Source organism: Gadus macrocephalus, chromosome 20, assembly GCF_031168955.1.
Source record: "Gadus macrocephalus chromosome 20, ASM3116895v1".
Lineage (NCBI taxonomy): Eukaryota > Metazoa > Chordata > Actinopteri > Gadiformes > Gadidae > Gadus > Gadus macrocephalus.
In genome coordinates, this window is record NC_082401.1 from 14,796,966 (window position 1) to 14,819,664 (window position 22,699).

Genomic DNA, 22,699 nt, shown 5'->3' on the forward strand with positions numbered 1-22,699 from the left:
CTCTCCCTCAGCATCTTTCTCTTTCTCTCTCCCTCTGTAACTCTCTTTCATTATCTTTCTCTTTCTGTCACTCTCTCTCACTCTCCTCACCATCTTTCGCTCTCTTTCACTATATTTTTCTTTCGGTCCCTCTCTCCCTCTCTCCCCTCTCATCTCCTCTCTCCCTCTCTCCCTCTCCCTCTCTCTCTCTCTCCATCACGCGCTCACTCACCTGTATCCGCGTACGGCAGCCCTCCCACCCGTCCATCGTCTCCCCCCCCCCCCCCCTCCTCTCCTCCCTCTAATTATCCTGCCACTCCTCAGGTTCCAACCCTCTGCAAACCGAGCGACCAACCCCAACGGGGACTGCAGCCACTTCTGCTTCCCGGCGCCGGACTCGGGCCGCGTGTGTGGCTGTCCCTACGGCATGAAGCTGGCGCCCGACCAGCAGGCCTGCCTGGAGGACCCCTCCAACGAGCCCCCCACGCTGCAGTGCGGCGCCAACGCCTTCTCCTGCCTCAACGGCAGATGCGTGCCCAGCGGCTACCGGTGCGACGGCGTCGACGACTGTCACGACAACAGCGACGAGTCCGGCTGCGGCTTCAGAGTAAACAAGCTTTTTGTTTGTGTCGTCGTTGTTGTTGTTGTTGCTATCGGTCCGCACAGTGATTGGAATACTTAAACCATGGTGGAAAATCTGTACCCTATGAATGTATTTATGTCAATTTTGGCACCCATTGCGTCGCTGATCATCCCCCACTCTGCATTCCTCCCTTGCTAATTAAGGAGTTTTTTCTCGTGCTCTGGGGGGCTAGGGTCAGGGGGGGTCTCATAGATATACGGCCTGTTAAGACCCTTTGAGACTGGACCTGTTATTAAAAACTAGACAAATATAATATAATTGAATTGAATTTAACTGAACACACCTCCTCGGTTCCAGACACAAACTGCCATAAGGGGCTGACAGTAGTCATGGCCTCTTGCCCACTGGGGGGCTAGGGTCAGGAGGGTGTCATAAATATACGGCCTGTTAAGCGCTTTGAGACTGGACCTGGGATTAAGGGCTATGCAAATAAAATTTAAGTAAAGTAAAGTAAAGTAAAGTAAAGTGAATTTAAGTTCTTGAACTGAAGTGAATTGAATTTAATTGAATTGAACTGACCCCGACCTGAACGCCTGTCTCCCGTTCCAGACACCACCTGCTCCCCGTCCGCCTTCACCTGCGCCAGCCGGCAGTGCGTCCCGGCGCGCTGGCGCTGCGACGGCCACAGCGACTGCCTCGACGGCAGCGACGAGCGGGGGGCTGCCCCACCCAGACGCCCGGCACCTGCCCCGCGGGGCACTTCACCTGCGGGAACCACCGCTGCGTGCCGCTCACCTGGCGCTGCGACACGGACAACGACTGCGGCGACGGCTCGGACGAGGCCGGCTGCAGTGAGTTTGCGGGGGAATTAGCGTTAGCATTAGCATTAGCATTAGCGGTTCAACTGTAACCTTACTTTATACATATTTATACTACATACTATTTACTATACATGTTTCAGTACCTGAAAAGGCTTTGTCATCTATTAATAATAAATAAACAAAGAAGAGAAGGAACGAAGAGCTATCTTACCGTTAGCATAACGGTATTTTTCATTAATCCATGGTAGAGCTTGTCCAGTTGATAGGGAAGGGAGGTAAAGACCATTATACCTGTCCTTTGTATATTAACTATGATATATTATAATGTACCAGGTTAGCCTCTGACCGTTGCTTGTGTTGACAGACCTGTCGACCACGTGCCACCCCGAGCAGTTCCAGTGTCCGGACCACCGGTGCATCGCCCCCCTCTACGTCTGCGACGGGGACAGGGACTGCGTGGACGGGGCCGACGAAAAGAACTGTCGTAAGGGGCTGACACTTGCTATTTTTTTCATTCGCTGTAATCTTTGTTATTTTGTTATCTGGTCGATTGGTGGTCAACAATTGACATCCATCTGTAAAGCTGTGGAGCTCACCACTGACCGCCTTGTTTCCCTCCTGCTTCAGTCTACAACTGCACGGCCGGCGAGTTCAAGTGTGCCAACGGCCACCAGTGCGTCAACTCGTTCTACCGCTGCGACGGTGTCTCCGACTGCAACGACCGCTCCGACGAGGCCGGCTGTCGTAAGTGATGACGATTTTTACCAGCCACTCGTATTGTGATTATAACGCATACCGATTACTTTTATACCTTTAGTGTTTGGTTATCAAGCAGATACTGTCATCTAAAGTTTGATGTTAATGTGTACGTTTCATGTTTTAGATCCATGTTATTTTGAAACTAGAGCAAGTTAATCAATTGCTCTAGGATGCGCACAGATTACGGTGCGGGAATCGAACCCAGAACCTTTGGTCCGGGACTCAAACTCTCATAAAAAGATAAAAAAACAAAGTTCAGGAGCGCTTTAGCGTCCTGATCGCCGACCCCTGACCCCTGACCCCTGACCTCTGACCTCCCCCCCACAGCCACGCGGCCTCCCGGCATGTGCCACCACGAGACGGAGTTCCAGTGCCAGGCGGACGGGGGCTGCGTGCCGGCCACCTGGGAGTGCGACGGCCACCCCGACTGCGAGGACGGCTCGGACGAGCACCACGCCTGCCCGCCGCGCACCTGCCCCGCCGCCCTCCACCGCTGCGACAACGGCAACTGCGTGCTGCTCAGCTGGCTCTGCGACGGTGACAACGACTGCCGGGACATGAGCGACGAGCGCGACTGCCCCACGCCGGCCTTCCGCTGCCCCGGCTGGCAGTGGCAGTGCCCGGGGCACAGCGTGTGCGTCAACCTGACCCGGGTCTGCGACAACACGCCCGACTGCCCCAACGGCGCAGACGAGTCGCCGCTCTGCAGTAAGTGTCCCGTCCCGCTACCGGCCCGTGGGCCTGGGGCAGACGCTTCGACCTCCTTGACCGTGGTTGGGTTGAAATCGCACAGCGCACGTTTTGTGTCACTCCGTTCTGTAAACTTCTCAATTGAACAGACGATGTGATTTGACTTTATGACGTTCATTTTCATTGATTTGATGATTGCTCTCTAATTGTACATTGAAGGCACCCAGTGCAACTTTATGTAAACATTCAATGAAAAATAAACATTACATTTCTAGTCTTTTTTACACGTAGTAAGTTTCAATAACTCCATACCATTACATATCGACATTCAAGGAGCAAAGATGAGACGTCGTTGTGTGGTGAGAACTGATAGAAAATCGTAAACAACAACAATCGCCGGTGGGGAGAAGCCATTTTTCCATTGACTGGAAGCCTGCTTTATTTATTGTAGGTTACAAAAAATAAAGAAAATGGCGGCATTGTTGTTATCGATTTTGTATCAGTTCTCACCACACAACGACGTCTCATCTTTGCTGCTTAAATGTCGGTATGTAATGGTATGAAGTTATTGAAACTTACTACATGTAAAAAAGACTAGAAATTTAATGTTTATTTTTAAGCCTCAAAAGTTGCACTGGGTGCCTTTAATTACACACACAATTTCACACCAGAAACATGTACTGTTTTGTCTTGTTTTGTCTTGAATGTGTGTTTCACTTGTTTCTTCAAAATCGGCCATGTCTGTGTCTGTGTGTGTGTGTGTGTGTGTGTGTGCTTGATTTGCCCTGTAATAACCTGACAATGATCTGTGATTCTCCCTCTCCTCCCCTCCTTTCTGCTCTCAGACGAGCCTTTACCAGGTAGGAACACAACCTCAATCATCCACTAAGCTCTCCTACCTAGCCTTGATTACCCCTCCTCTCACCCAGAACCTGTTTTGGACTGATAGAAGCACTGTTGTTCTTACTTGATCTGCAGATAATGATAGAAAGTAGTTGGCATAGGATGGTTAAGGCTGAAATTGAGCTTGTTAACATGAAGTAGTCTTCAACCTGCAGTTCCAAAGTAATACTTTGGAATTGGATATTTGAATGATAAATTAATAACCCTGTAGCAAACTTAATTTCCTAGTTTAGTTACAGATAATACAATTTTTACCGACCGTGATATATAACAAAGATAAACAATGCCATCTAGGTCATTAAAGACCTGTGCGTCCACTCCTCCTTGTAACTCATCCTCCCCTCTCCTCTCCTCAGACCAGGAGAGCTGCTCGGACAACAACGCCGGCTGCACCCACGGGTGTATCCAGGGCCCTTTCGGGGCCCAGTGCACCTGCCCCCTGGGCTACCAGCTGAGCAACGACTCCAAGACGTGCGAGGACCTGGACGAGTGCGACCCGCCCGGCCTGTGCAGCCAGAGCTGCTTCAACGAGAGAGGCTCGTTCCGCTGCAGCTGTCTGGATGGCTACACCCTGGAGGGGGACCAGCGCACCTGCAAGGCCTCAGGTGAGGGGGGGGACGCTGAGGCTGAATCCTGGGCAGTAAAGGCTTTTGGTTCCACGTCGATGCAACGCAATGACCACGCAGACGCTTCGACACAGTCGTGAACCGGGAAATTTTTGGGAGGCGCGCGTCAGGCCCTTGCGGTGGACGCAAGGAGGGTTCCGCAAGGACGTAACAGGTCTGTAAACCGCCTTGCGTTTCATCGACGTCCTACCATAACTCTACCTTTACTCAGGAAGCTCGACTAGAGGTTGAAGCATGATAGCCCAAATCCTCCCGGGTTCTCTATCTTCTGCCTCCCCTGAAAGGCTGGCTGTAGGGTTGCATCGCTGGCATCGGGGTTGGTGTGTGAGTGCGCTGGTTGCCAAAGTGTTTGAACGGCCGCGGTGGCACAGGGACATCTCTTCATCAATGTATTCTGTTACCGTGCACCCAAAGGACAGGATAAATAATAACATAACAAGTTAATGCGATGATGATGATGATGATGATGCCATGCTGACATGCTGTCCCATTACCGCCCGGGACATGAAAGACGCGGACGGGGGTGCGGTCGACCCCCAGCGCACCTCCTTGGCCATCTTTTAGCCAATGCGGGGTGTAAGCGGTCGGTTTGAATGACCACCGGGGGCCCCCCGAGAATTCCTCCCTGACACATTCCTTTCTCCCCCCCCCCCCCCGGACCCCCTGTCCCCCCACCACCCCCTCCCCCTCCGTTCTCTCTCTCCACACTGCTCTGATTTCCCCGAGATAAGACAAATAACATTTATGTCAGTCACTGGCTGTCGCTGGCGTAATTAGGACATTATCGGCCACAAAGGGGCTGTTTTGTGGGGAGCGTGGCCCTACATGAGCCCCCCTACCCCGCAGATAACCTCGTTGACAGCCCCCGGTAACACAATAGCGCCATTTATTCAGATAAACACGCAGCACATTCCGCGCCGCCGCCACGGCGACTCAAGTAGCGTCTCTTATCGATCCCGATCTGCCTTGTTGTCGTATCGTTGCCCGGGGCGATGCGGAACACGCGACCGGCGCTTTTAATTTGAAAGTGGATGTTTGGGGGTTTCCCCTTTGGCAGACTCCCGCCAGGCCTTCCTGCTGGTGGCCAGCCGCAACCAGATCGTCCAGGACGACATCAGCAGCCAGCCCAACGTCATCGCCTCGCTGGTCCGGGACGGGCGCAACATCGTGGCGCTGGACTGGGACTCGGTCAGCGACCGCGTGTTCTGGTCCGACACGAGCCAGGACCGGATCTGGAGCGCCAACCGGAACGGCAGCGACAGGACCGTGGTGAGTCACGGTTAACAAAGCACAAGACCTTTTTATTACTATAGTATTACTTTATTCTTCTCCTCCTCCTCCTCCTCCTCCTTCTTCTTCTTCTTCTTCTTCTTCTTCTTCTTCTTCTTCTTCTTCTTCTTCTTCTTCTTCTTCTTCTTCTTCTTCCTCTTCCTCTTCCTCTTCTTCTTCTTCCTCTTCTGCTCCTCCACATAGTAAACTAATTATAGTACTTTATACCATCGCCATTTAGCATTAAATCATAGTTTTAGCCGATCCGTCTTACAGTGTATTCAGATTTCATTCATTCTCATTCATTTCTCATCTTGTTCAAGTACGCCTACAGGTTGTGGACATCGGGGATCGAACCCAGTATCTTTCAGTTGCGAGTTCAATACCCTAACATAAAAGTAGCGTTCCACTCGGAACGGATGTCATTGCGAAGCGTTTTCCTCTGAGCACCACACGCCACAACCCATTTGTGTGAAGGTCACTGAGAACAAGTCTCTCACGGACAGATATTTGACAGCGGGGTGACGGTGACAGAGAGTCTGGCCGTGGACTGGGTGGGCCGCAACCTGTACTGGACCGACTACGTGCTGGAGACCGTCGAGGTGTCCAAGCTGGACGGGACCCACCGCGCAGTGCTGGTCAGCCAGAACATCACCAACCCCCGAGGCCTGGTGCTGGACCCCAGAGAAAGGTCGGGGATTGGGGTCCATTTTGTGCTTCACCGTGTGTGGGCTTTATTTACGTTTTTGGCAGGCAGCGAGGGCTAACAGTCAAGCTCTGGTTGTTCTATTGTGTTCTATTGTATTCTGTTCTATCCTATTTACAGCATGCAATGTCTTTCATTGACTGTTCTGTTTTGTATTGTCTGCCTGTTTTTTTATTTAATGCTGTGAATCATGGTTCTCACTGCGGTTTTCATTGACCTAAGCTGTGTTATAATCATACATCCAATTTATATATTGCTTTGCTAAATACTCAAAGACGCTTTACAGAGTGAACCCAAAAAGGAAATCATTGAATAAGAACATATATTAGTACAAAGATAAATAAAAAGGAGGAAGGGGGGAGAAGGTAAAGAGGTTATGTGGTGAAAGCGATCTTAAAGAGGTGGGTTTAGTATAGCGCCGTCGTCAGTGGTCAGCGGTTGTCTTTAAAGGCGCTCTGCAAATGGACTGACCGGGCTCGTCTCACCGCAGTGCCCACCTCATGTTCTGGACGGACTGGGGCCGGAACCCGACCATCGAGCGTGCCAGCATGGACGGGAAGCTGCGTCTCAGCATCGTGAGCACCAAGCTGTACTGGCCCAACGGCCTCACCATCGACTACCCCAACAGCCTGCTGTACTTTGCCGACGCATACTTGGACTTCATCGACTACTGTGACTACGACGGCAACCACAGGAAGCAAGTCCTGGCCAGTGATCTGGTGAGTGCGTCACAGACCCCGTCTCATCACACAACACTGCATCAGTGTATGCTAGGGCTGTCAAGCGATTAAAATATTTAATCACGATTAATCGCATTAATGCCATAGTTAACTCACGATTAATTGCGATTAATCATATATTTTTTTTCTATGCTAAATATCCCTTGAATTCTTTGTCCCATTAATTTTTCTCATTTTAATGCTCTTATCAACATGGAGAAGTGCATCGGCTTGCCTGGTGCAAATGTTTTTTTATTGATAACAACATTGGCATATACTGATCAAAACAGGACGGTACAAAAAAAAGCCTATAATGCAATTTAACGATGAACATACAAAGATATGCCTTGAACATAGCAGTCAGGCTACTGCTTCTTTGTTTTGAGCCCAAAAAAAAGAAAAAAAAAAGAGATTTTTAAAAAATAATAATTTGCGTTAATCGCGCGTCAAAAAAATGAACGCTGTTAAAATTGGTTTGCGTTAACGCCGTTAATAACGCGTTTAACTGACAGCTCTAGTATATACCAACGATTAGGCACATGAACAGTATGTTTTTAACGTGACCTTGTTTGGCCGGGACTGTAATGAGTGAAATGTGCTTCTTTTCTTCTGCTGCTCTCTATGAAAAGGTACTGCAACATCCCCACGCAATTACCATTTTTGAGGATTTTGTGTATTGGACCGACAGATACGTCAACCGAGTGATCCGAGCCCACAAGTGGCATGGGGAGAACCAGACAGTGATGCTCTACAACCTGCCTCAGCCCATGGGCCTGGTGGCAGTGCATCCAGCCCGGCAACCCGCAGGTAGGGGCAGGGAACCGGGCCGCGTCACGCATCCTTAGCTCGGGAGTTAGAGTACAGTGAGGTCCGCTTGTACACTGGAACAACACTTAGTCAAGTGTTGAGAAGAGGGACAAGGGATGTAAATACAAGCATTTAAACATTTAAAATTAATCCTAAAGATGGATACTAACTGGGGATGTGTTCTGTGTGTGTGTGTGTGTGTGTGTGTGTCTGTGTGTGTGTGTGTGTCTGTGTGTCTGTGTGTCTGTGTGTGTCTGTGTGTCTGTGCTTGCGTGTGCGTGTCTTTGTCTGTGTCTGTTTCTGTGTGAATGTGTGTTTGTGTGTCTGTCTGTGTGAATGTGTGTGTGTGTGCGTGTCTGTCTTTGTGCGTGTCTGTGTGTGTGTGCGTGTCTGTCTGTGTGAATGTGTGTGTGTGTGTGCGTGTCTGTCTGTGTGTGTGTGTCTGTCTGTGTGTGCGTGTCTGTCTGTGTGTGCGTGTCTGTGTGTGTGTGTGTCTGTCTGTGTGTGTGTGTGTCTGTCTGTCTGTCTGTCTGTCTGTCTGTGTGTGTGTGTGTGTGTGTGTGTGTGTGTGTGTGTGTGTGTGTGTGTGTGTGTGTGTGTGTGTGTGTGTGTGTGTGTGTGTGTGTGTGTGTGTGTGTGTGTGTGTGTGTGTCTGTGTGCCTCCTGCAGGTGTTAACCACTGCGCGGGAAGCCCCTGCACTCACATCTGCCTCCTGTCGGCCGTGGGGCCGTCCTTCTACGCCTGCGCCTGCCCCTCTGGCTGGACGCTGGCCGCCGACCACGTCACCTGCGCCCGAGGTAGGCCCCCGTCCGAGCCCTGGAGACCCCCCCCCCCCCCCCCCGCCCCCCAGGGTGATGAGAGAGGAAGCGGGGGTCACTTAAACTTAAAGTACAAGGACAAACACATTATAGGAAACAGTTGCAGACAGGTGACCCAGTCTGACACTGGCGCGGTGGAAGGCCATTTAAGTGGCATCAGATCTCAAAGAAAGGCCATTGCTTCCGTTGGCCGTGTTTTTGAGGTGTTTTTAACTGTATGTTAATGAGTCGATTAAGTGAAACGTGAATGAGCTTGGTTTGGTTGTCACATAGTAGACTCACTCACTCGTTGAACGGTTTGATTCTGCTTTAGTTCCCGCTGCTAAGTAGAAAGAACCACACAAACCTCTCAAGGTTCCCGGGAGACAATGGACCTTTAATCTAAAGTCTCTGTTGGGCCAGCGGCTGAACCTGTCTCCAGTTTCACCGCCTCCAAGCCAAGCAGAACGCATTCTGTTACCCCCCAGGCCAGTCCTTATCTCAGACTGAAAATCCTTCCCTGGGCTCCCATGTATTTATAACCTTTGATGGCCGAGCTAATCACATTGACACACATTGACCCAGAATCCCACCAGGCGACCCTGTATCTCACAGTGGACCGCAGTGCTCTGTCCTCCTGGGTCAAACAAACGACCGTTACTGAGAGACAGAGATAGAACATGCAATGAGGGTTCTAGTGCTGAATCCACGCCTGAGAGTGAGAGCATTGTTCTAGAAGGGATCTGCATGTCAGAGTCACTTCCGGTTCAGGATGTGTCATCCAAAAGCTGTTCTCTAGAGCTCTGAGACACATCTGAGGAAGGTTCATGCCTCACCCTGAAGCCTGAAGATGTCTCTGTAACCAGGGTTTATGGGAGTCATTACACAGGCATTAGTTCTGAACAATAACACGGGCAACAGTCCCAAGACACAAACAGACAAGGCACACAAATATATATTTTATGAAGCTATTTAATAAAAACTGTGGCCATGACACTATTCCCGTAGTCGCTAGCTGTCCGCCCATTAACGTCTCGCGCCCCAAAGTTTGAGAACCCCAGTACTCCCTGACTCACCCGTGTAACGTGACCTGTGTGTGTGTGTGTCTGGGTTGCAGTGGAAGACCCCTTCCTAGTGGTGGTGAGGGACAGCATCATCTACGGCATCTCCCTGAACCCGGACGACAAGAGCAACGACGCCATGGTCCCCGTGGCGGGCCTGCACAACGGCTACGACGTGGACTTTGACCACAGCGACCACACCGTCTACTGGGTGGAGCACCCAGTAAGTACCGACCACTCACAGACCCACGTGGAACTAGAATAGGGTGAAACTGAAACTCAGACGGATTGTGCATGTGTATGTGTGCGCATATATATATTTTTAACAATTGTATTTATTTATGCAGTGCCTACTCAAAATAAGTCACATTCTACCATGATATTAAAGATAGTGTTTGGTATTTTCCATCGTTCACATTTATTACCTTTTATCGCTCCTCAGGATTATTAGAAAGTCGAGTTGGAATTGTACAATGCCTCAAATTGTGTGCATCACCAAACAACGATAGATTCATGTTTTGGCATGATTGACTAATAGATAATCAATCTTTGAGTCCTAATGTGCATGTTATTCCTTAGGAATTACCAGTTTCTCTCAGGAGTTTCTTTATACTTTTTGATATTTATTTGGTACACTCGATTTAATGTATCATGAAATAGTTCTGATAGTAATGAAGCATAAAGCGTTGATAGATCCTTACCCGACTCTGCAGAGGAACAATACATTCAGGGGTCTCTCCGACTGTGTCTCCAGGGGGAGATCCACAGAGTGAGGTCTGACGGGACCAACAGGACAGAGTTTGCCCCGGCAGCCATCCTGGGATCCCCTGTAGGTCTGGCCCTGGACTGGATCTCTGAGAACCTCTACTACACCAACCCGTCCGTCCAGTCCATCGAGGTGAGGGACCCCCCTGCTAAGACTGTCTGGTTAAAGCAGACACAAACACAAGAGATGTCTAATAAAATGTAATAAGAAATTATGATTAACAAAACACATAGTTTACCACATTGCACACATCTAACCTGTGACACTTGAATCTTTACTTTTTGTGTCTTGAAGTTAATATTAATATTTCAGAATCAGAATCTCTTTATTGTCATTGCAAAAAGTGCAACGAAATTGGGGTAGAGGCTCTCAAAATAAGTGCTTTTTAAAACAAAAACTAAATGAGAAAAAGGGTTATTTTTTAAAAATATATATAGAATGTTAAAGAACTCAAACAAATATATATATTTTAAAATGTCAATGCCAATTTTAAAGGTCAGATTGGTATGATAATGCAATAATTTATAATTCTGCATTATTTAGAAATAACAGCTCTGGGGTAGAAACTGTTTTTAAGCCTATTTGTTTTTGATCTTGGAAACGCACAATGATATTAAAGCCCTGTAAAACTGCATAGTGTGTGCGTTTACATCGGACATAGCAGGGCTTCTCCATTAACCGGCCTGTGTCTTCATACCCTCCCTTCCTGTGCCGGTTCCCTTGGTTTCCCTTCATGCCCGAGCAGGTTCTGAAGCTGAGAGGGGAGATCCAGTACCGGAAGACCCTCATCACAAACAACGGCCTCCCGACCGGCGCTGGCACACCCGTCGGGATCGCAGTGGACCCAACCCGTGGGTAAGCTCCATTAACCAGGGAGCTGGCCTGGAACGGCGGACCACCCCCCCTCTCCCGACCTGGGAATGCCTGGTTAACCTTGACCCCCTCAGTATCCCAGACCCCCTTGCTATTAGTGACTCCTCCGCATCCTACCTCAGACCCACTCTGTGCTTGGGATTTCTCACTAGGGTTCGAAGAAGGACTCTCTCTTGCCAGTCGAGTCAGCATGAAATGACGCATCAATTCCCGTGTGCCCTGTTGTCTCGTGCTATCCTCTCCAGTTAGAGGAAACATTTTCTCAGGAAAATTCTATGAATCAATGTACAAATATTAGATATTTTTACAATACAATTAGGAAGCTTCTGTTGCATTGGGGGGCAGGATAGTGTAATGACTACAACCAAGGTGTACGACTAACTCAATGAAAGGTACAGGGTTCAATGCCCAACTTACCTGTAGGCCTCCTGCTCGAGCAAAACGCCCCCCCCCCCCCCCCCCCCCGCCTTCTCCTTAATAACAGGTATCTGAATGCACTATTTTCCTTTCGAGAAAAATGGCTGCTAAAAACGATTAAACAGTAAAACAGCATAAAATGCTGCACCTTTCCTAAAGTCCTCACCGGAGTACAGCTCTGACTGGCTGGTGTCTCCTCTGGGATACCTAGCCTTTAAAAGGTCCACGTGGCCTAACGTGGGCGTGCTGTGTCCGTCCGTCAGGAGGCTGTACTGGACCGACCAGGGGACGGAGAGCGGCATCCCCTCCAAGGTGGCGGCGGCGGATATGGACGGCTCCAACCCCGTGGTGCTGTTCACCACCGGCCTGGAGCACGTGGAGTTCCTGACGCTGGACCTGCAGGAGAACAAGCTGTACTGGGCGGTCACTGGCACCGGCCTGGTGGGGCCCGCTCCTCTACTCAATTCTATTATATTCTATTTGTTAAGCCCTTAATCACCATTACAGCCTCAAAGGGCGTAACAGGCGAAATATCTATGATAAAACCGTCGCATGATTTACATAGATCATAGCTCTTCTTTTATACCTTCTATGGTTATTTGGTTTACTTTTAATTGAATGTACATTTTGTGTACTGTATAAATATCTTTTTAACAATTGATCACATTTGCATTTACAGTTAGGGCATTTAGCAGACGCTTTTATCCAAAGCGTCTTGCGATAAGTACATTTGTCAGAAGAAATAGACAGTCTATTATTTATCCTACTGAGCCTACTCAAACTGAGTCCCATGTGTACCATGATATGACATATATTTTTGGTATATTTTTCCATTTATCGCGTCTCAGTATAATAAAAAAATCGGAATTGTAGAATACTTTTTGTTTGTCATGATTGACCAATAAATAATCAAACGTTGAGTCCTAACAATATCTGTCTGTCCCCCCCCTCACCCCCCCCCCCCCTCGACAGATCGAACGCGGGGACCCGGACGGCACTAACCGCATCACCATGGTGACGGGCCTGTCCCACCCGTGGGGCGTGGCCGTCCACGAGAACTACCTGTACTTCACCGACCGCGACTTCGAGGTGATCGAGCGTGTGGACAAGGCCTCGGGCGCCAACAAGGTGGTGCTCAGGGACAACGTGTCGGGGCTGAGGGGGCTGAAGGTGCACCATCGGGAGAGTGAGTACCCAGGAGAGTGAGGCTTCATAGAGAGAGAGTGAGAACCATAGAGACTGAGTACCCAGGAGAGTGAGGCGTCATAGAGAGAGAGTGAGAACCCAGGAGAGTGAGGCGTCATAGAGAGAGAGTGAGTACCCAGGAGAGTGAGGTGTCATAGAGAGAGAGTGAGTACCATAGAGAGTGAGTACCCAGGAGAGTGAGGCGTCATAGAGAGAGAGTGAGAACCCAGGAGAGTGAGGCGTCATAGAGAGAGAGTGAGTACCCAGGAGAGTGAGGTGTCATAGAGAGAGTGAGTACCATAGAGAGTGAGTACCCAGGAGAGTGAGGCGTCATAGAGAGAGTGAGAACCCAGGAGAGTGAGGCGTCATAGAGAGAGAGTGAGTACCCAGGAGACTGAGGTGTCATAGAGAGAGAGTGAGTACCATAGAGAGTGAGTACCCAGGAGAGTGAGGCATCATAGAGAGAGAGTGAGAACCCAGGAGAGTGAGGCGTCATAGAGAGAGAGTGAGTACCCAGGAGAGTGAGGTGTCATAGAGAGAGAGTGAGTACCATAGAGAGTGAGTACCCAGGAGAGTGAGGCGTCATAGAGAGAGAGTGAGTATCCAGGAGAGTGAGGCGTCATAGAGAGAGAGTGAGTACCATAGAGAGTGAGTACCCAGGAGAGTGAGGCGTCATAGAGAGAGAGTGAGTATCCAGGAGAGTGAGGCGTCATAGAGAGAGAGTGAGTACCCAGGAGAGTAAGGTGTCATAGAGAGAGAGTGAGTACCATAGAGAGTGAGTACCCAGGAGAGTGAGGCGTCATAGAGAGAGAGTGAGTACCATAGAGAGTGAGGTGTCATATGCCGCTTTTCCACTGCATGGTACCAGCTCGACACGACTCGACACGACTCGACTCAGCTCGCATTTTTTGCGTTTCCACCGCGGTACCATGGTATCTGGTACCTGAAGTGGCTGCTTTTTCTAGTACCTACTCGCTCTAGGTACCAAGCGAGCTGAGCCGATGCTAAAAGGTGACGTCGGCAGACGGCCGGCGACTGATTGGCCAGAGAGTGTGACGAAGTCACGAGAGCGACATGGCAACCATGCTGGTAACATCCATAGCAGCGCCGCAGCCAACATGTTCCACTTCTCCAACTTCTTCAACATGCCGGCTAATAATAGTAATGTGATCGATGTCCTCCATTGTTGTTATGTGGGTTCTGTCCATGTGTGGGTTGCGTATGTGTTGTTTGCGTCGCGTACACAAATACGTCACGGCCCTTTCGCGCAGCCGACCCCGCCCACGTCCAGGAGGTACTATTTGCGGTGGAAAAGCACCCGTGTTGCTACCGTGTCGAGTCGTGTCGTGTCGAGTCGTGTCGAGTCGAGCTACATGTGCGGTGGAAAAGCGGCAATAGAGAGAGAGTGAGTACCCAGGAGAGTGAGGTGTCATAGAGAGAGAGTGAGTACCATAGAGAGTTAGTACCCAGGAGAGTGAGGCGTCATAGAGAGAGAGTGAGTATCCAGGAGAGTGAGGCGTCATAGAGAGAGAGTGAGTATCCAGGAGAGTGAGGCGTCATAGAGAGAGAGTACCATAGGAGAGTGTAACGCACATTAGAGAGAGAGAGTACTCTCTTGAACCGTACCTGCCCCTGTACTGTCTAACCCCTGCCTGATCCTTAATGCCATGATTCCTAATTCACTGTAAGTCCGCTAATGTGTCCATGAGCTAAATCAGGAATTCCCAAACACACACGCAATCAGACCCAGCTATGTAGGTACTTTTGGACCCATTACATATTTAACTCAGAAAATAAACCGTGTATCATAAAATCTAAAATATACAATATCAAAAAATCGAAAATGACCAAAACAAAAAAGAATGCATGTAAATAAACCATTTCCGTGTCATCGCTTTTCTCCTCCATGGCTCAGCTTCTGCGGGGACGTCCAACGGCTGCAGCAACAACGTGGGCGCGTGCGAGCAGCTCTGCCTGCCGCGGCCCGGGGGCCTGTATAGTTGCGCCTGTGCCACGGGTTTCAAACTCAACGCCGACAACCGCACGTGTGCCCCCTACCAGTCGTACGCCGTCATCTCCACGCTGTCGGCCATCAAGGGCTTCAGCCTGGAAGGGGAGGACCACTCGGAGACCATGGTGCCTGTAGCCGGGAGAGGTGGGTGCTGGAGGAGGCGTCTGTCTCGATTATCTCCTTCTCCCTCTCACTCTCTCTTTATCTCTGTCTCTCTGTCTCTCTCTCCGTCTTTCTCTCTCTCTCCCCCCCTTCCTATCTCTCTCTCCCTCTCCATCTCTCTCCCCTTCCCTCCATCTCTCTCTCTATCCTCCTATCTCTTCCTTTTCCTCTCTCTCTCTCTCTCTCTCTCTCTCTCTCCCCCTCCCAAGTCCTTCTAACTCTTAATCCTCTCGCTATAACACTCAGAAGGTTTGCTGTCAAAGAATCCTGACAGATAAGTGTGAGGGACATGTTGTTTGTGAGTTAAGGTTTCCCCCGTTCAAAAGCGTTCTTGTAAAAGTTGAAGTCATCCTCAAAGACCATGCACCGGTGCCAAAGAACATAACAGACCAGACCCCCGTGTGTGGCTCTGTCGCGATGCTACACTGTCTCTAAGCGCGCTGCGTGTGCCTCGCAGGTCGCAACGCCCTGCACATCGACGTGCACATGGCCTCGGGCTTCATCTACTGGTGCGACTTCAGCAGCACCGTGGCGTCACAGAACGGCGTGCGACGCATCAAGCCCGACGGCTCCGGGTTCGACGGGGTCGTCACCACGGGGATCGGACGCAACGGGATACGAGGCATCGCCGTCGACTGGGCTTCAGGTACCAGAAGGAATATATTTGTTCTCATGGGGATCGGAAACCTGTTTCTGCTCGTTTTTCCTCAAGTGGGAATGTCGACAAAGGAACAGTAATTAATGTCAAGACAAATTTTGCATGTTTTTAGTGATGCTCCCAGTATACACATGTTTATGGCAACGACTTTTACATATTCAGCCTAAAATCATCAATGATATTGTTTAACTTTTAGTTAAATATATATGGTTCTGCTCACCGTATATGTTAAATGAGATATATTTGATGATTATTTTTTACCATGCTTAATGAATCACGAAATTAACTCCATGGCTATGCCATAGAGTCCAGATTAATTCAGCGTGGCCATTGAGTCCATTTAGTGATTCATTAAGCATGGAGCTTGGACTTTACCCAGCAACCTTACCAGACCTCATCTCCAGGGAACCTGTACTTCACCAACGCCTTCCTGATGGAGACCTACGTGGAGGTGCTCCACCTCAACACCACCTTCCGCCGGGTGCTGCTGAAGACCACGGTGGACATGCCGCGCCACATCGTGGTGGACCCCCGGAACCGCTTCCTCTTCTGGGCCGACTATGGCCAGACCCCCAAGATCGAGCGCGCCCTCCTGGACGGCACCAACCGCACCGTGCTGGTGTCGTCCGGCATCATGACACCCCGGGGGCTGGCCGTGGACCGGCAGAGCGGCTACGTGTACTGGGTGGACGACTCGCTGGACATGATCGCCCGCGTCAGCCCCCAGGGCGGCGACGCCGAGGTCGTCCGCTTCGGCAGCCGCTACCCCACACCCTACGGCATCACCGTGTTCGAGGGCAGCATCATCTGGGTGGACCGCAACCTCAAGAAGGTGTTCCGCGCCAGCAAGGAGCCCGGCGCCACCGACCCACCCGCCATCCTCCGGGACAACGTCAACATGCTGCGGGACGTGGCCATCTTCGACGGGCGCGCCCAGCCCGCCTCGGCCCAGCAGCTGGGCCACAACCCCTGCATGGAGGACAACGGCGGCTGCGCCCACCTCTGCTTCGCCCTGCCGGGGTCCCCGGGGAAGAGGTGCGGCTGCGCCTTCGGGGACCTGGGCGCCGACGGCCGGGGCTGCGCCGTCTCCCGGGACGACTACCTGGTGTTCACCACCGAGGCCGCGGTGCAGAGCCTGAGGCTGGACCCCGACGACCACGCCCCGCCCTTCCCCGCCGTGGCCGTGCCCCGCACCTCGGTGGCGCTGGACTTCGACCTCACGGACCGCAGGATCTACTTCACGCAGAGCTCCGGCGTGGGGGTCAGCAGGATCAGCTACGTCAGCCTGGCGTCCCCCGACGCCCCGCCCGTCGTGGTGGCCTCAGGTACGCGCCGATGTCCGCTGTTGTGTTGTCATGAAGAGATGCTTATTGGAGCGAAGTCCGTTGCTTCCCTAGCCTGGTCCTAGCAGACTCTCGTACTTCATTTCATTTGCACAGAGAGTCTGGACCTACTCAATAGACAAACGTTAAAGGGGGCATATCATACCACCAGGTGTGAGTAGGGATGGGAATTGATAAGAATTTCACGATTCCGATTCCGATTCTGCTTATCGATCCGATTCCTTATCGATTCTCATTGGGTGAGAAAATAAGTATAAATGTGTTTTGTTTGTATTAAATCTCTTTAATATCTGAACAGAAGTGCTTCTAGTATTAGGAAATTCTACATTTTCAAAACAATTGGTCTAGACGAAAAAATATGTTTGGCTTTTTAAGCCCAAATGCCATCATTATGTGCCATAAAACTAAAAACACAGACTGAAAACAGCCAAGTAAGAGCTTGTGCCTTTTGGAATGCTAACAGTGCTCATTTGCATTCAACTTGTAACAAAATTCAACTGACATAAACAAAATGTAGCATTGATTAGACAGAGATTTATTAGATGGGCCTACCTAATAAACCGTTGGAACACACAAGACCGGAAACCATAGCAATGCCGGTAAACAAACCCAGCGAAGCCCAATCCCTATGAGAGCTCCCCACGCTACGGCCATCCGGAGGCGCACAGAGCTGTTGGCCGGGATATTATATGTACAATTATAATATATTATATACTATATATAGAGCTCCGGGAGTCGCAAACTGCAACAATAACTTTCTCCTCCATGCCGCAGTTCACCCCGGACTGCACTGCACTGAGTTTGACGGCTGAACGCTGATTGGCTGTTACGTTACACATGTCACTCAGTTATCATGCTGGTGAACGCTGATTGGCTGTCATCACGACAAAAACTTGTCGCCGGTTTTCTCCCGCGAAAAATTCTCCCTTATACGCGTCTCTACGTTCACTTTGTATGGGATCTTGTCGCCCCGTCGTGTTTGGTGTGAACGCACAATGCGATTCTTCCTCGGCGGCGACATGTTTGCTGCGTTCTGAACCAAATCAAAGCAGCGTGTGTGTGACGTCACAACGCATTTGCCGCGACCGGAACCGATAAGCGGAATCGTTAAGCAGGCTTGCTAATGATTCCAAGGAATCGGTTGACTCGGAACCGGTTCTGAACAAGAACCGGTTCTCGATTCCCATCCCTAGGTGTGAGTGTGATTAGCCATTACAAGCAGGTTTGAAAATGTGCAGCATCGGGTGGGCGTGTCCACCTAGATGTGTGCTGGATAGATCAGTCTACCAGCCTACACAGTGGACTGAAGTAAACATTGCTCATCTATCCGTCACACATCTAGGTGGACACGCCCACCTGTGATGTCACAATGCTGCACATTTGAAAACGGCTTGTAATGGCTAATCACACTCACACCTGGTGGTATGATAGGTCCCCTTTAACTCACTTGAAGGCGGGTGTGTGTTGAAGTTTAAAACTATTGGATCTGCCCAGTGCCACTCTGGATCTGCCATAACCAATCGCTAACGTTTGGCCCGGAATCACGTTGCACGCAGGCTGTAAACAAACCAAACACCGTGAAGTGCGTGAAGATGTCCGTCAACGAGAGCTGACTTTAACGTCATTGTTCCCAGCCACTCATTCTGTTCGCTGATTGGACGCAGAAAATTTGGACGGAGAAAACCCACTAACATACCGCAGACCCAGACGTAGTGCTGATGGGAAATTAAAAGTAGCACTTAGGCGGGCGGAGCCAGGCTATTGCTTCCCTGCACCGAAGTTGCTTTTACCGGGCTCCTCCGAATCAAGGACACAGGGTTTAGAAACTGTGACCAAATATGTAAAGGAGATCTCGTGCGTGGCAGCATGGATCACCTGCTGAATGTATTCATCGTAACTCAAACCCTTGCAGGGTTTGAGTTACGATGAATACATTCAGCAGGTGATCCATGCTGCCACGCACGAGATCGCCTGAGTGTGTCAGGGTGACGGCTGGCTTCACCTGTGCTCACTGATTACTCAGTGCACAACAGGTGTGCAGCCTCACCCAGCCTCACAGTCTAATCAGTCTGTCTCGGGCCAGGTGAGGCTGCTTGAACCAGCCATCCACGACACACCCTCCACCCTTATGTTTCTACGCACAGTGTAGTCGTTATCCCAACGCCGATGATTCTATGTTTTGTATTTCTATAACCAGACCTCGGCGCTCCGGACGGGATTGCCTACGACTGGATCAACGGGAGGATCTACTTCAGCGACTACGTCAACCAGAGCATCAGCTCCATGGCGGCGGACGGCTCCCAGAGGACGGTCGTCGCGCGCGTGACCCGTCCCCGCGCCATCATGCTAGACCCCTGCAGAGGGTGAGCCCATCACACCGTCATCAATACACCACCGTCTATCAGCTTCTCGGTTGACATGGCAACACGTGTCGCTCTGATCCGCCAGTGTTACGACGCTCAGCCGTGAGAGTAGCGTAGACGGGAGGCATGTGGCTCAGAAGGTAGAGCGGGAAGGCTGGTTACCGGGAGGTTGCTAGTTCGATCCCCGGCTCCTCCTAGCTAGAGTGTCGAGGTGTCCCTGAGCAAGGCACCTCACCCTGACTGCTCCCGACGAGCTGGCTGTCGCCTTGCATGTTTGACAACGCCGTCGTTGTGTGAATGTGTGCATGAATGGGTGAAAGTTAGGCATTATCGTAAAGCGCTTTGAGTGGCCACTGGTTAGAAACGCACTCTATAAATGCAGTCCTTTTACCATTTGCGTTATGGGTATCAAACAGGGTGTTAAAGGTTGTTGCTCCTTCACAGGTACATGTATTGGACCGATTGGGGGACCAACGCGAAGATCGAGCGGGCGACGCTGGGCGGTAACTTCCGGACGGACATCGTGAACAGCAGCCTGGTGTGGCCCAACGGCCTGACCCTGGACTACGAGGAGCAACGGCTGTACTGGGCCGACGCCAGCCTGTAAGACCTTAGAGAAGACGGACCTTGTACTTCAACGAAAAACACACCAAATAGTAGACCTATGTATCGGCTTTTTGCCTATCATGGATATATATATTTGCAAATATATGCACTGATATGAAATGGTGTCGATTTATAATGTAATTACCTATTTATAGATCGTAATAAAGGTTAGTAGCTCGCATTAAAGGTTTTAATGTGATGTTGCTGTCGTCCGAGGCATTTCTGGAGGGTGAGCATCGAATCCCAAAGTGCTGTTCTACCCCCAGGATACCACGTTCTCTATACATTGAATAGCGGACGATGTTTCAAAATTTATCGAATAACGGCCGATATATCAACATTTGAAATATCGGCATACATATAGATATCTGTATTTTTTTGAAACACAAATTCCAGTATCGGTTGGGCTCTGCCAAATAGCAGCATCTTTTTACCGATGCTAACGCTAAAGCTAACTAGCTGTTTAACGTGCTCCTCTTCCCCCATCAGACAGAAGATCGAGCGCTCGTCGCTCACGGGGGACAACCGCGAGGTCATCGTCAGCACGGCCATCTACCCGTTCGCCATGACCATGTTTGACCAGCACATCTACTGGACGGACTGGAACACGCGCAGCGTCTACCGCGCCAACAAGCACGACGGCTCGGGCCAGACGGTGATGGTCCAGAACCTTCCGACGCGGCCAATGGACATCCAGGTGCTGGCCGGCAGGAAGCAGCGGCGGTGTGACAGCCCCTGTCAGCAGTTCAACGGAGGCTGCAGCCACATCTGTACCCCAGGTAGGCTACACAGCCTGACACATCTGTACCCCAGATAGGCTGCATACGGCTCAACACTCACTACTCTAGAGTACAGTACCCAATGTACCCTAAACAGAGCCTAACACATCTGTACCCCAGGTAGGCTACAACACCCCCTACTCTAGGGTACAGTAACCCAGGTACTCTAACCACAGCCTAACACAGTACCCATCTGTACCCCAGGTACACTACACAGAGTCTAACACATCTGTACCCCAGGTAATCTACACAGAATCCAACACCTCTGTACACCAGATACATTACACAGTCTTAACACATCTGTACCCCAGGTACACTACACAGAGTCTAACACATCTGTACCCCAGGTAGCCTACAAACAGCTCAACACTCACTACTCTAGGTTACAGTAACCCAGGTACTCTAACCACAGCCTGACACAGTACACATCTGGACCCCAGGTACACTACACAGAGTCTTAAACATCTGTACCCCATGTACACTACACAGAGTCTAACACATCTGTACCCCAGGTAGCCTAAACAGCCTGCCACTGTACCCCAGGTAGCCTACAAACAGCTCGACACTCACTACTCTAGGGTACAGTAGGGTAGGCTTTTATATATTTTTTATATAAAACGCGTTGTTTTATGACCTTCAGTGGTTCAGATGCTTCACGGTTGGCACTGATACCTGTTGTGTAGAATGCTCAAACCCAAAGTCCGGTCTGAAAGGTTTCCTCCGAACAGCCAACGTGATGCTGTTGCGTAGTTGAGTCGGTGTCATTCCATTCCATGTCTCCTTCGGTCTCCTTCGGTCTCTCATCCTCCCTCTCCCCGTTCGGTCGGCTCTCCCCCAGGACCCAACGGCGCCGAGTGCCAGTGCCCGTCCGAGGGCCGCTGGTACCTGGCCGACAACAAGCACTGTATCCCTGACAACGGGACGCACTGCCAGGCCGGTCAGTTCGCCTGCATGAACGGCCGCTGCATCCGCGCCCAGTGGAAGTGTGACAACGACAACGACTGCGGCGACGGCAGCGACGAGCTGGAGAGAGTCTGTGGTAGGGGGACCGGCCTCCGGACCGCCATGCGTAGGACCGCTTGTGTCCACAGTCCCGTGTCTCCTCTGGTCCAGTCAAGTCAGTTTCTATAGCCCTTGATCACAGTTACAGTCTCCAAGGGCGTGACATAGAAATATGACTTGATTTGACTTGACTTGTTGAACTGATGTTATCTCTTCTCTTCTTCTTATGTTTTTCTTTGCATGTACCGTCCGTCTTTAAAGGGGTGGTATAATGCCAACCGTTGCCCCAACCCTGTCCCTAAGGCACAGGAAAAGGCAGATTTTCAAACGGCTGGTGATGACTTATCAAACTCAGACCTGGTGGCATAATATCAGCCCTTTAATTTCACCTTGTGTCTTGATCATCGATCCTCTGGTTGCCAGTATACGGTTCTGTCTTTTCCCCTCTGATTCCATGTTCTCCACCTTAACAACACTAACCTTTCCTCCTGTTTCCCTTTCTCCCACTTTAACACACGGATGCAGGATCCAAGGGTGATTACCGAGTTCTCGGTGTGTTCCTCCTCATTGATCGAACGTTCTCTCCTCTCATTCTGCTGTTTCCCGCTCGTTAACCTACCTCGTTACTAACCAACCAATCACTGTCTTTATACCTCAAACACAGCCCCGCAACTGGCGGCGTTTATCGACCTGTCAGGTAACGCCAGAATCCACGGTATCAAACGTGCGACGGTGTACCCTAACACCCCGCCACGCCTTTCATCCAAACCCGCCCTGTGTCAACCTCTTCTCTCCCTTCCTTCTGATTGGCCG

At 50.5% G+C, this 22,699-nt stretch overlaps 1 protein-coding gene across 1 annotated transcript in view; it reads left to right on the top strand.

Moving 5' to 3' along the window:
• lrp2a (low density lipoprotein receptor-related protein 2a) overlaps positions 1-22,699 on the top strand; it is a 68,053-nt gene that overhangs the window by 16,740 nt on the left and 28,614 nt on the right. Inside the window, 27 exon segments of the mRNA XM_060039467.1 lie at positions 304-605; positions 1,172-1,278; positions 1,281-1,413; positions 1,748-1,867; positions 2,011-2,127; positions 2,470-2,850; positions 3,678-3,692; positions 4,092-4,340; positions 5,419-5,630; positions 6,137-6,321; positions 6,827-7,055; positions 7,685-7,862; positions 8,532-8,660; positions 9,778-9,944; positions 10,476-10,619; positions 11,233-11,342; positions 12,041-12,218; positions 12,750-12,963; positions 14,878-15,117; positions 15,593-15,781; positions 16,198-17,118; positions 19,334-19,499; positions 19,944-20,102; positions 20,595-20,884; positions 21,723-21,923; positions 22,412-22,438; positions 22,551-22,583. Coding sequence (XP_059895450.1) covers positions 304-605; positions 1,172-1,278; positions 1,281-1,413; positions 1,748-1,867; positions 2,011-2,127; positions 2,470-2,850; positions 3,678-3,692; positions 4,092-4,340; positions 5,419-5,630; positions 6,137-6,321; positions 6,827-7,055; positions 7,685-7,862; positions 8,532-8,660; positions 9,778-9,944; positions 10,476-10,619; positions 11,233-11,342; positions 12,041-12,218; positions 12,750-12,963; positions 14,878-15,117; positions 15,593-15,781; positions 16,198-17,118; positions 19,334-19,499; positions 19,944-20,102; positions 20,595-20,884; positions 21,723-21,923; positions 22,412-22,438; positions 22,551-22,583 — 5,396 coding nt within the window.